At 39.5% G+C, this 13,682-nt stretch overlaps 1 protein-coding gene across 2 annotated transcripts; it reads left to right on the forward strand.

Annotated features, from left to right (window-relative positions):
• Positions 1–890: 890 nt before the first annotated feature.
• LOC136532507 (uncharacterized) lies at positions 891–11,985 on the forward strand. 2 transcript variants are annotated; one of them, XM_066525098.1, is made up of 19 exons: positions 891–1,342; positions 1,757–1,850; positions 2,401–2,511; positions 2,652–2,708; positions 2,827–2,903; positions 2,987–3,086; positions 4,265–4,335; positions 5,851–5,951; positions 6,358–6,461; positions 7,148–7,201; positions 7,296–7,351; positions 7,439–7,477; positions 7,715–7,856; positions 8,032–8,216; positions 8,606–8,673; positions 8,899–8,971; positions 9,167–9,228; positions 9,843–10,989; positions 11,616–11,985. In XM_066525098.1, exons 2-19 carry the CDS (start codon positions 1,770–1,772, stop codon positions 11,869–11,871), a joined length of 2,784 nt encoding a protein of 927 aa, XP_066381195.1. In that variant the 5' UTR covers positions 891–1,342; positions 1,757–1,769; the 3' UTR covers positions 11,872–11,985. The 2 variants fall into 2 exon arrangements, with proteins under 2 accessions (XP_066381195.1, XP_066381196.1); XM_066525099.1 differs by lacking the exons at positions 891–1,342; positions 1,757–1,850; positions 2,401–2,511; positions 2,652–2,708 and having other exon boundaries at positions 2,827–2,893.
• Positions 11,986–13,682: the final 1,697 nt, after the last annotated feature.

The raw sequence follows: 13,682 nt of genomic DNA on the forward strand, positions 1-13,682 counted from the left end.
ACCCGATCGGGAGCTTGGCCCTTGCGAGGGGCTCCAACGAGGACAAGGAGAAAGCTTGCGCGTTTCTCGATACCTCGGTAAAAATACCGGAGTCATCGACGGGAGTTTGCATATCTTTACCTTACTCTTTAGCTTCCGCATTTACATTGTTTGTATAACTCTTTTTACGGTAGAGATAGCAACACACTAGCAAAATCGTAGTTGCATATTTAGATAGTTTATTTTTTTTATACGTTTTGCTAAGGTTAGAAAAAGAGACCATAATTTAGAGTTAGATTTTTTTATTGCCTAATTCACCCTTCTCTCAGGCGTCATGGTGCTCAACATATACAAACCTTACAAAACATTAGACCTAAACATAGAGCAAGCACAGAACACGACCTTTATCTAGCATAAACACTAATCCTAGCACTTTTGCTAACCGTCTAATCTTCTTTTAAGCGTATATAGTGACAGGAGCACAAATGGACGAGTTTTGGCTCAACTACATTGTTGTACAAAGGATGCCTCGATAGTGAGCATCCGATAGCTCCGGGTGACAGACGTTATTGAAATCCAGTGCCCTGCCGTGGACTTCCTCTTTTTTTTTTATTTCTCCTATTAGCTCTGTCCTAAATCAAATATTTATATTTTTAATTATTAATTTCAAAAGATTTATATAGAGTTAAGACATAAGATTTATGTTTTAGATTTACTATAAAAACATTTTTATAATATATAATTCATATATTGTTAATTTGTAAATAAGGATTTCTAAATAAATAATTATTAAAGATAATAATGTTTAACTTGGAACCAAGCTAATATGACACGTAAGGCAGGTACGCTCGTTTCTTATGATACAAGAAGCAACTTCCTCCCCTCGGCATATCTGCAGGAACATATGTCTTCCTTGTTCGCCGTGCAACAACATTTGCCGTCCGCCGACAGCGTATCCCAACGACGAACACAACTACACAAGGCACATTTGCCGTCGGCCGACAGGCGTTTCAATTGGCCACGTCGTCGCCGCCGGCCGGCGAGGAGACGTCTGCTTTGCTCTTCTTTTCATTGAACCAAACCACCCGGCGGAAAGGGTCAAAGGGGAAACAAAGATTTCGCTTTGCAAAGAACAAGGAGAGGACACCTGCGCTGCTGATCTGGCGCCGCCGTCCACTCGCTACGTCGCTGACTAGCCGTCCCGTCCCGGCCCGGCGACTCAGCAAGGAGAACTGCAGCGACAGCGACCGCCGGATTGCTAATCAGCCTATACGGTCTTCTTCTAGATAGAAAAGAAATAAAGATAAAGGTTAAAGGTTTCTCGTAGCCTCTCCTGGACAAACCGGCGATTGTCCTGTCGCCGGTGAGCCATTAATTCCGTCGAGCTGTAGACACCTCGTCTCTGGCGGGCAGCTGGTTTCTTCTTGCTGGATTTGCCGGTTTTTTTTTTGTTTTATTTATTGGTAAATTCGTGGTCGTGGCGATTTCTTTTGGTACGATTTTGGGGCTTTTAATAGCACAAGCTCAGCTACAGTCGTTCCCTGTCCTCCTGGTTTCAAATCTGTTTGGAACTTTGGTTAGTTCGGGTCCAGATTAGGGGGAATCGTACTCTCCTGGGGTCAAACATTGTCGCTTCTTTCTTCGTGTCGTTCTCTCTATACACACCAAAAAGAAAAAAAAACACGATTTTTCTCCCAACTTTGAATAATTTCCAAGTGCTTCTTCAAGTTGGAGCTCGGCTCTGTGCTTAGCCGGGACCCTAAACTTGGTGTTTCAGCGAGCCCATCGGAATGGTGAGCGGGAATCTGCTCTACCGGAGGAAGCGCTCGTGGCGTGCCGATGAGCTCGTGAGCCGGAGCACGCTGCAATTGGTAAGATCCTTCTCCCTCCCCTTCCTTTAATTGGTCCTGAAACCGCTAGTGCCTGCAGACATTGCCTCGCCTATTGGAAAGTGATGACAAAACTGTAATATCTGCCTTGGTACTAAATTTGGAAGCATAGAGGATTTGATGGATAAAGCTGATTCTAGTGAGCTAATCTATTTGTGATATCTTATTTCTGCTATCTTGCTGCTTATGGTGATTGTTAATATACAGGGTCTTCTGAAATGTTTTTTTTAAAGGCTCGGAAGTTGTGCTCGATGAATATGCTGAGTTGTTTAACTGACTGTTGCAGATAAAAAGTTGTATTTTTCTCCATCATTAATAGCTGTATTAAGAATTTTATTGGCTTACCAAATTAAACTGCAAATTGCCTAACCATTTGTATTTGTTGAAAGCATCACAAGATTGTGGAGAAATTTTCCCATTTGATTTGGTTTAGTTTTGAGTAAAATATATGAGTAGTCCAGGGTATGGTGTGGAATTCTGCTGTGACTACCTTTATTATTTCTTATTGATCATTGCTTTTGGGAATGCTCAGCTGGACTTTGATGATGGCTCACCACCGGAGCATGCATGGAGAAGGAAACTAAGTAGTCATGCTAATAGATTGAAGGAGTTCAATGTCACATTCAGAGAAGCAATTAGAATGGTATGGAAAAATGCAGCTTTCAGCTTTCCTTGTTAATGGAAGTTGTACCTGTCTTCTCTGTTACTTAAGCCTGCTGAAGTCTTCAAGTGATGCATGGGGAGTCAACATTATAAATTATGTGTTTCCCCCCTGATTTTTAGATGAAACTTGGTCTCCGACTTTGGTCATACATTCGGGAAGAAGCTTCTCATGGAAGGGTAATATGTAGATTTCACATTTCATATATCCTTATGTACTTTATAAGTTACTCTTCTTTTACAGTTGATCTTTTATTCTGAGAGTTCACTTTTAGCTTGACAACTTACCAATTGGCAGAAAGCACCAATCGATCCATTCACTAGAGAGGGCAACAGACCCTCAGCCTCACAAGGAGTACCTCTTGGTGGGATGGGGTGTGTGATTATTGGTTTACAGCCAGCCTTTGTGTCATTCTGTTTTCATGAACATTTAGTGTGTACATTCATTCCTTCTGCAGGAGTGGTAGCATTTCAAGAGGCTTTAGAGGAGAATTCAAGCATTGGCAGATAACTCCTGGTTCTTGTGAAATGTCACCTGTGATGGCCAATCAATTTTCGGTAACTCCAGAACTTTGTCACTCTTCTGCTGTATCTTTAGATTTTTCTAACTAGAGGTTCTTGGTAGAAACTCAATCAAAATATATATTCTACAATGAAAGCTTGTGAAAACAAGTTTTCAGAAAAAAATACTAATTTTAGCAGAGGGCATGCTCAAACCCAACCATTTTGGCTCATTATACGAAATAGATTTGGTGAACTTTTTTCATGCCGAGTGTGTCCTTTCAGACTTTCTGCAAATAGACTAGCATTCCGCCTTGAAACTTTTGATTAGGTATAGAAAGATGGACTCACCAGACAGTTTCTTTGCTAATTTTTGAAGCCTTCAAACTTGATTTTCAACACTTAGCTTGTTTTCACAAGATGCCCCTCCTTGTTCCATTGATACTTTAGTAGAAAGAAGTAGGCGGTACTTTTGAAATGAGGCTCTGTGGTAATCGTTCCTTTAGTTCTCTTCCCATTATCAAATTGCTGATTTGAATCTTCTAGTATTCCTGAAACGATTGATCACTCCTGCCAACAATCTCATTGTACTGCAAGACTGGCATAGCACTTCTGGATAAAAATAACAACACTAAGGGCGAGTTTGGTAGAGCTCTTCCTGCTTTAGATGCTCTATGGAAGCCGATTCTCTGTGAGAAGTGCTTCTTTGACTGAAATTGATTCCCTATGATTCTCTACGATAAACTATGTGCATAGAGTGATTTTGTTCGTGAAGTGAATCGGAAGAAGCTAGTTTTTTCAGCTCTCAGCCCCTTAGTTCATTTTAGAGAATCACTTCATAGAATCAGCAAAGAATCACTTCTCAGTAAAAAACTATTTGGCAGAGCTTCTCCTGGATTCAGCCTGTAAACTGCTCCGGGAGCTCTGCCAAACTGGCCCTTATAGATTATGAACTCATTGAAAAGAGACATCAATACATCACAATTCTGTTTTGTTATCTTGAAAAAAAAATCTGTTTTGTTGAGATCCTTCAAAAATATCAAAGCAGTTTGAAATCTAAGCATTCTCACTTTACTGTCTGGAGTATTGACTAAGCTTCCTGATGTTACTATTATCTACATGCCTAAGTTGCTGCTTGTATATATAATCAACTGGTGCAGGTTTTTGCTATGAAGTCTAAATTTTGACTGACAAGCATATCATGTTTATTCATTATGTTTTTCTTATTATTGCAGATCTTTGTCACTCGGGGAGGAAACAAGAAATACGCTTCAGTTTTGGCCCCTGGTCAACTTGGTGGTTTGAAGTATGATGTTCTTATTTATCCTTCTCATTGCGGGCACCATAATCTTGTTTTCCATGTTTATTTAATTTATATTGTCTTATGCTTGGTATTTTTCCCCAAAATAGACATAACTCTGGAATGTTCTCGTCATTTTTCACAACTAAGAATATATGTGCAAGTGATGTATGTACTATTCATTTATCATATTTGTAATCTTCATTAACATTTCTATTTGCAAGAAGGATATGACATTTTCTAATGTGCCACCATTGTATTTTATTTTTCTTAGGGTAAATACTTTCAGATTTTATACGGATTAAAATATTTATACTACCCCAAGTCAACAATATATGAACAGCTTGTTTTCTTGGTCTGAAACGTCATGTATTGTTGACTGGACGTATCATTACCCTGCATGCTGAGCAGCAATTCTTGAGCTCCTCTTGTACTGCAATGTCTGCTTTACATTTCCACCTGATTAAGCTGTGCCCTGATCCGCATAGTTCCTCTCTCATGTCAATATGTTTGGTCTATACCATGCATCCATGCTGTTGGCCATGCCACTGGCATGCTGCGATGCCACACAGATGGCTTATTTTACTGAGCTCATATGTGCTGCTTATGGTGAAATTGAGATAGGGAAAAGTGGCCTCGTTAGGCAGTGACCAAGCCTGATTATGCCATAGCCTTCTGTAGCTTTGTTTGGTGGTGTTGACTAGCAGATGAATAGGGAATGGCATGAAACCATGGAAAGTATTTATGTTAGATGTAGGTAAAAGTTCTGCTAGGAAAAATGGAGAATTATAGGACTAAAAATCGTTATAAGTTAATGTGTTTATTGTGGGTGGTGGATTTTTGTTAGAGATTTTTATGGGGTGCTTGAGAAAAGTAGAGTTTGGTGAGGAAATATATGGTTTGTCCAGGATTTTATGGGAGAAGGGTATTCTTCTGCTTTATGGTGGATTTTTTTTGAACGAAAAGGCAGGAGGTCTGCCGCTCAATTAAGAAGAGGAGCTCAATTAAGAAGAGGAGAAGTTCAGTACAAAGACATGACACACTTGCACACCCACACGATAGCCAGGCTCTAGCACTTAGAGACAAACACACAAACAATATTCTTCCGCTTTAGTGGTGGTATGGCCCACATGTTTGTACATGATATTTCTGTGCATAGGACTGGATGGGTGTATGAATCGTCCATGGTAGGATATCAAGATATTGCTCTAGTCTTATTTTTTTTGAAAGAGAATTGCTCTAGTCTTACCGCCTGTGACCGGAAGGTCCCGGGTTCGAGTCGCGGTCTCCTCGCATTGCACAGGCGAGGGTAAGGCTTGCCACTGACGCCCTTCCCCAGACCCCGCACAGAGCGGGAGCTCTTTGCACTGGGTACGCCCTTTAATTGCTCTAGTCTTATCACTGTATATATTCAGTTAATTTATACTTTCCTAGAGTTCATCCAGCTTTCTTTTTCTTTCTTCCTTTTTCTAGTACCAATTCAACCTGAAATTATCCTCTATTTAATTTTCTGGTCCTTAGGAAATCTACTGATGATGGTATATCGTCCTGGGACTGGAAATTGAAGGGCGATCGTTCAACATATCATGCTTTGTTTCCTCGAGCATGGACTGTTTATGATGGTAATGATGCTTATTATTTCTGAGAAAAGATTTATTTTTCTATTAGTTTGAGATCTAATCTCCTTCACACTATCACAAAATTTCCACCATCTCTTTTACCACTGCTCCATCTATATTCGTTTTTTCGGCCATTCCCACTAGGTCAATACTAATTGCGCACAAAAATTCAGACGTACAGAAAAATAGAAAAAAGTAAACATTATTGAAAATTGGAAAGATAAAAATAATTCCTGAAACAGACCCAGAACATCCAGTGGTCACTTTTGAAGGATACTTCTAAAGATTTGTAAAAATATTCATTTGGGCAAGGATGAATAATTGCTAACTACTTCAATAAGTAGCACACCATTTAAAATATTGTAAACATGCAATGAGGTTCACGTGTTATTATTCTTTTGGTTTAAAGGTGAGCCAGATCCTGAACTGAAAGTATCCTGCCGTCAAATATCTCCATTTATTCCCCATGATTACCAAGAGAGCAGTCTTCCTACCTCTGTTTTTGTATATACTGTAAGTCTTCATTTTCTTTTCCAGAGTAAATTTGATGAAAAAACAACATTGACTTTATGTTTCATATAGCTGTGAATCTAAAATCTTTGCTCTAAATAGTCCTATGTTTCTGTGCATACCAACTTATTTATGTTTATGGAGCCGGTGAGAGTATCCATAACTCTCTTTAATCACTGAGGCATACTGGCATTGTCACTAAACTGTGACTATTGTTGCATTATTAATTGTAGTTAGACGTGCTGATAGCACAGTGATTGAGCACATGAGGTGTGGAGCTCCCCACCAGGGTTTGATCCCTGGTGCTGCATGGTTGTGTGGCCACCTCCCTGGTTGAAACAACGCAGATGGTTCCGCGTCCGCCAAAGAAGTGTGCGCGCGTGAGGTTCCTGCCTGTTTCCCAGGTTCGGTGGGCCCCTTCTTAAGACTAAAGTCAAGGGGATATCTCTCCCCTTGATCAAATATTTTTTTAATATTAACTGTAGTTTTTCACCTTTTTTTTTCTCGAGCACGCAGGTTGTGTATCATTATATTAAGAAGAAAGGGTTTTAGAATCCGTACAAGCCCAACACACTCACAGTTTAACAAAGAAACACACATGACTTCGAGCTATGAACAGCAGCCTCCAAGATCTAGCTTCCAATTCGAGCAAGGACATCATTCTTACTTTTATTACTGATATTTTGCAGCTAGTGAATACTGGAAAGGAAAGGGCAAAAGTTAGCCTATTGATGACTTGGGCGGTACTAGCTACTACTTTTCCTTGGGTGTTCGCACCAAATTTGTATTTTATGATATGTTGGATCTGATCATGCTCTATTCTTGATGCTATGCTAGAATTCTATAGGAGGACTTTCACATCATTGTGGGGGTCACGTAAATGAGCCATTCATGTTCGTATGATGTCACAAAAGCTTAATATGTTCTCTATTGCCAGTGCTCCATGTAGTGAAATGATTTGTGTTCTGTTTGACATGCAGAGGAAAAAATGGAGTTTCTGGTGTTCTTCTACATCACAAGCAAGTCAACAACTGATCACTCTTTTTCTATTCTTCTTTTGGCGAACTTCCTTGGATATTTCAGATTAGTCCAATCTTGAAACTAAGCACTTATAGCTGATCTAAAGTCATCCATACTCTCTGCCTAAAAAATAAAGAAACTATGGCTCAATACATGGTGTTTTCTGCATATATTTTCCAACATGATTTTTTTGTTACTTAAAGACTAGCATTGATTCTCTATTAATAACATCACAGGACAGCCAATGACAATCCTCCTGTAACATTTGCAATTGCGGCATGTGAAAATCAAAATGTAAATGTCACAGTATTGCCTGTTTTTGGGCTTTCTGGAGAAAGTTCTGTTACTGCTAGGGAAATGTGGGGCACAATGGTCCAGGTGATCTTTACTTTTCTTCCTTGTTTTTCCTTGCCTGTAATTCCCTGTTTTAGATAAGATTATTGTATTCATAGAAGGTTAACCTTCTGTGGAACTGTTTTGAAATAACCAAATGTTTGCCATTTCGATGACTGTGGGTGCATATCATACCATCTGATTGTTTAATTGTTTAAAGGATGGTTCCTTTGACCGAGATAATTTCAATGCTAGTCCCAGCATGCCTTGTTTGCTGGGCGATACAGTTTGTGCAGCAGTTTCTGCTTCCACCTGGGTTGAACCACATGGAAGATGTACAGTTGTATTTGCATTGGCTTGGTCTTCTCCTAAGGTTAAGTTTAAAAAGGGGAGTACATACTACAGGTAAGTTCTTTATTCCTAACTTTTATTTGGTGACAACTGTTAATCATGACGCATCCAAGATCGACACAACTCAGAGCACTTGTTAAAAACACTTTCTGATTACTTTCATTCAAACCTTGAAGTTGTTGGGCAATGCAAATGGGAATAGTCTTTGCACTCTGTTAATCTTTTCCTCCATTTGCCATTCAGCTTTTATTATGCAGTGCATAGACTCTAAATAGTAAATAGTCTGTTAATCAGCTTATCTTTTGACAAGAGCTAAACATTGATAATACTTCTATCTTTCATTAAGGTATCTGTAGTGATGTGGTTTGTATTATTGATAGCAAAACTCCTGGATTCCTAGCTTTCTGCTACTTTAATAAGATTTATTTCATGCTGGCTAACAGGAGATATACAAAGTTCTATGGAACTTCTCCAAGATCAGCCGTCAATTTGGTAGAGGACGCTTTGATGAGTATGTTTCCTGTAAACATATATTGCACAACATATACTTTTGTTCCCAAGTCGTGTCATGAATTCAACATATGATGATTATACCTTTTAGCTTTCCTCTCATATTTGAATATTCTGGTTTGATTCATTCATTAATTCTACTGCTTCCTTTAATTTGTGGTGTATTTATTTCTCTACTAGTTATTTTCTTACTCGAGAAAATTTGCTTTATTAATGTGACTTTCAGAGTATAAGCATTGGGAAGAAGCGATTGATAAGTGGCAGACCCCGATTCTCCGAGATGAGAGGCTTCCAGAATGGTATGTGCTTGTGCTGTGCATGACTTCCACTGGTTTGATTGCTTCTGACATATTTGTACTTCCTGATTATCAATTATGTGAAATTCATGCTTGTACTTTATATTTTCTGTAGAGACCATATGAGTTAGTTTGGTATTATTAGATTTTGATCTGCATGGTAAGATGTATGTACTTTATCATCTTTAACTCTTGCAGGTACAAGATTACACTCTTTAATGAGCTGTACTTCCTAGTTGCCGGTGGAACCGTTTGGATTGGTACTAATCTCTGCATATTGTTACACTTTCCCTTCCAATTTTGTCCTATTCGCCATATTTAGGTCTGCAACTAACACAATGAGCTTGAATGATATTGGTATACACATTACTGGATTTCGGCAATAATTAACCTAGTATTTTCTAAGAAATCATCCTCCGTTTACCTTCTGTTTGAGTGGTGCCTTTTGGACAACAGTATAAAATTAATAGGCAATATGTGAATTGCGTTTTCTTCATTGATCCATGTTCACCAAAAAAACATTCTGTAACAATGAAAGCGTTGCTTGTAAATTTTGTGTTGAAGTTGTGCGTGTTTGTTGATGTGTAGTCGTTTTTAAAGATCAAATTGCTTTTGGACAAAGAAATGAGGAACATAATATTAGATTGATCCAAGAGCACACTGAGCATACAAGTCCCATTGTTCTGATATTTTGGATGGTCAATTTTTGGTCTGATTATATCTTCTCTCTTAGAAGGTGATAATACAAAAATGATTAATTTTTTTACATATTCATTTTTTACAACTACTAATATTCTGGTCTTCTTTTTACAATTTTTGTATCTGTATTTGTTACTCACAGATAGTGAATCATTTTTTTTTCTGTACGTGACAGATAGTGAATCTTTGGTGTCTGATGCTGATAACAAGTTGAATCCAAGTCCCCCAGAAGACAGTAACTTGCCATTTCATGATATCACATGCAATTCTACAGTTCCACTCATCGGTTTTGACCCACATGAGATCGATGACAAAGAAAATGTTGGGAAGTTTTTGTACCTTGAAGGAATAGAATACTTCATGTGGTGCACCTATGATGTACACTTCTATGCCTCCTTTGCTCTTTTGGATCTGTTTCCTAAGATTGAATTGAGCATTCAACGTGATTTTGCTAGAGCTGTTTTGCGGGAAGATAACAGAAGAGTCAGATTTCTTGCTGATGGTACCTGGGGTATTCGTAAAGTAATCGGTGCTGTCGCCCATGATCTTGGAGCACATGATCCTTGGCATGAATTGAATGCTTACAACATACATGATACAAGTAGATGGAAAGATCTTAATCCCAAGTTCGTGCTTCAGATTTACAGGGATTTTGCTGCAACAGGTGATAAGTCATTTGGCAAGGATGTCTGGCCTGCAGTCTGTACTGCTATGGAATACATGGAACAATTTGATCATGATGGTGATGGTATGATTGAAAATGATGGATTTCCTGATCAAACTTACGATGCTTGGACAGTTCAAGGAGTAAGTGCATATTGTGGTTGCCTCTGGCTTGCTGCCCTTCAAGCTGCAGCGGCACTGGCCCGAAGCCTTGGACATGATGATTATGCTGAGAGGTGCATGACAAGATTTGCAAAAGCTAAATCTGTATTTGAAGCCAGGTTATGGAATGGTTCATACTTCAATTATGACAGTGGTACAAGTTATAATAGCCGCTCCATCCAGGCAGATCAGCTGGCTGGACAATGGTATACAGCATCGTCAGGTTTACCTCCTCTATTTGATGAGGATAGGATAAAATGCACGCTTCAGAAAATATTTGACTATAATGTGATGAGGGTGAAAGGAGGACGTATGGGAGCCGTGAATGGTATGCATCCAAATGGGAAGGTAGATGAAACCTGTATGCAGTCAAGAGAAATCTGGACTGGAGTAACATATAGTTTAGCAGCAACGATGCTTCTCCATGGAATGGAGCATCAGGCCTTCACTACTGCAGAAGGCATTTATATAGCAGGATGGTCTGAAGAGGGCTATGGGTAATGCTTCTTTTCCCAATACTCCCTCAGTCTAAAAAAAGTACAATTCTAGGATTGGCTTGTAAAATTTTCTTAAGTTTATTGAAAATAGTATCAACATTAATGTCTCTCTACTATGAAAACATATTCCATGATTAATCTAAGGAAATATTTTTTTTATCGATTCAGTCATACTTGAAACTGATTGACTTTGGAAAAAGCTAGAATTGCACTCTTTTTTGGGTGGAGGGAGTACTTGAGATGTACAGTAATGTGAATGTATTCTCACATAGTTCCTTTGAGATATCCAAATGTCAAGTAATGTGTGACAGTCATAAAGGGTTTTGATGTTATTGTGCATTCTCCTTTGGTATATTATGATCGAGACTCACTATATAAAGCCTATTTTTGTTTCTTCAAATAGCTGTTTAAATCTCAAAATCATAGCTTCCCTCCAGTCCTTAAGTAAAACTGGTCACTTATTGTAATGTTCTGTTTGTTCTTGGCAATAGATTTAGTTCTTTTATGGGTACCACACTTTCTTGGATTTGGTACAGTCATCAATCTATCTCGTAACAGAAATGGAGCCACTTCATTCGATCTATTCTGCTAATAATTAATAATCAATTTCCTTGAAACAAATTCAGGTACTGGTTCCAAACTCCAGAAGCATGGACAATTGACGGTCACTATAGGTCACTGATATATATGCGCCCCCTTGCAATCTGGGCAATGCAGTGGGCCTTGTCGCCTCCAAGGTCGATACTGGAGGCGCCAAAGGTAAATACAATGGACAGAGCTCACATTTCTCCAGGCACGTTCCAATTTATCCAGGACAGCGTTAGAAAGATGACACCCAAGAACGGTTGTTTTGGAAACACTGTAATTAACTGGGATTGTTGATGTGACGGTAGCACTTGTATTTCACTCTTGTCCAATGTGTGTTTAGGGAGCACCTCATGTAAGAAAATGTTGAGTGTGGGATGGGTGCCATATTCTGTTCAGGCTTTGCAGTTATGTGGTGTACCTCTGACATGGATGATTATGCTCACATTGTTGTACAGAAAACGTACATAATGCTGTGTTACCCTAATATTCACGATAATGTTGTTTAGCACACAGATGCGTACAGTTTATTGTTCATATAGTATTTTGAAATGAGTACCTTTCATGGGCTTCCATAATGCTATTGCAACATCTTAAGACCCCTTTGGTACAGCTTCCACTGGCTGTTCACGTAAGCTCTTTTTCTCTCTCCTCTCTCCTCTCATAGAGGCGGTGGAGCTAGTTTCTTTTGGACTGGCTCTTTGAGAGGAGAGAAGAGAGATGGTGCGTGCATCAAGAAGCTAAAGCTAGTGGGAGCTCTACCAAAGGCTTGTTTCGGACTGCTCTGCTCCACCAAGTCCACCATGGAGCAGCTTCATTGTGGAGTTTCTGGAGCGAAGCAGTTACAAACAGGCCCTAAATATCATATTCCAGCATTATTCACAAAATATGAACGACTTTAGAAAAACCTGAAGCACATTTTGAATTTTTGAAACTTTTCTTTCAAAATGTTGAAAGTTGAGCACACAAAATCATATATAAATAGTTAAATACAATGATTAGGCCTTGTTTCGATCCCAATTACTAAAAGTTAGTTACCTAACAGCTACTAACTATAAACTATTAGCTAATTGTTAACCGTGTGTTGTTTGGAATTTGGATCTACCTTCTATTAGGTGATTGGATAGTTGGCTAGAGGTGTATATGAACTGTTAGCATCTATTAACAGCTCTTCATCAACTATGAACTAATTGTTAGCACCTCCACTTGCTATTAGTTAGCAAGTCTATTGTTGGACCTTTTTGATCCATATGTGCTAATTTTATCTATTATCTGTTAAAATTAATGGATCTAATCTGAACAGGCCCTTATCCATGAAGCCCTTAACCATGAGGAGCAAAGGAACGGGCTTGCTAGCGCCTAGACGTCCGATTGGTCGGGGCGTCCGAACGTCCGTGCCTATAGTCCTTTTCCCGCACCATTTCGCGCGACCACACGGGGCCCGCGCCGCCCCGAACGTCACCAGCATCGAGAAGAGGGAGAGGGGGCGGGGGATGCCCAGCCGGTGCCAGGAGGAGACACCGAGGCGAGGCAGCAAAAGGCAAGAAGGAGATGCAACACCTGATCTACTTTTAGAACATTCAGATGCAGCACTTACAATATATATATGAAGGCGGATGGAACATTTGAAACATACATCGGAAACACTTGCAAAAACACTTGAAACCATTGCAAAAACATACGCAATATTCAGATAAAACACTTGCAACATATGTGTGAAACATATGCAACATCCAAATAGACACACTTGCAACATAAATCTGGCAAACAGATGAAACATTGGAAACAAAAGGTTGCACCATACTTGTACAACCATTGCAACATATGCAACATCCCGATCTACTTCTACAACATCCACATAAAAAAATGGAACATACCTATGAAAACATCTGAAACACTTAAAACATAGGCTTACAACATGCGCTTTTCACCCTTCTTCCATAGGACACAGCGTAGAGCGGGGGAATGAATGGCTTTGGCAAGGCAGCGGCTAAGGATGGTGGACGACGGCCAATGGGAGGTCACATCAGCCAAGCCACCGACGGACCGGGCGCTAGAGCTGTCGAGGATGGAGGACGATGGCCTTGAAGCACGAGGGAAGGCAAGGA

Source organism: Miscanthus floridulus, unplaced genomic scaffold (genome assembly GCF_019320115.1).
Source record: "Miscanthus floridulus cultivar M001 unplaced genomic scaffold, ASM1932011v1 fs_644_1_2, whole genome shotgun sequence".
Classification (NCBI taxonomy): Eukaryota; Viridiplantae; Streptophyta; class Magnoliopsida; order Poales; family Poaceae; genus Miscanthus; species Miscanthus floridulus.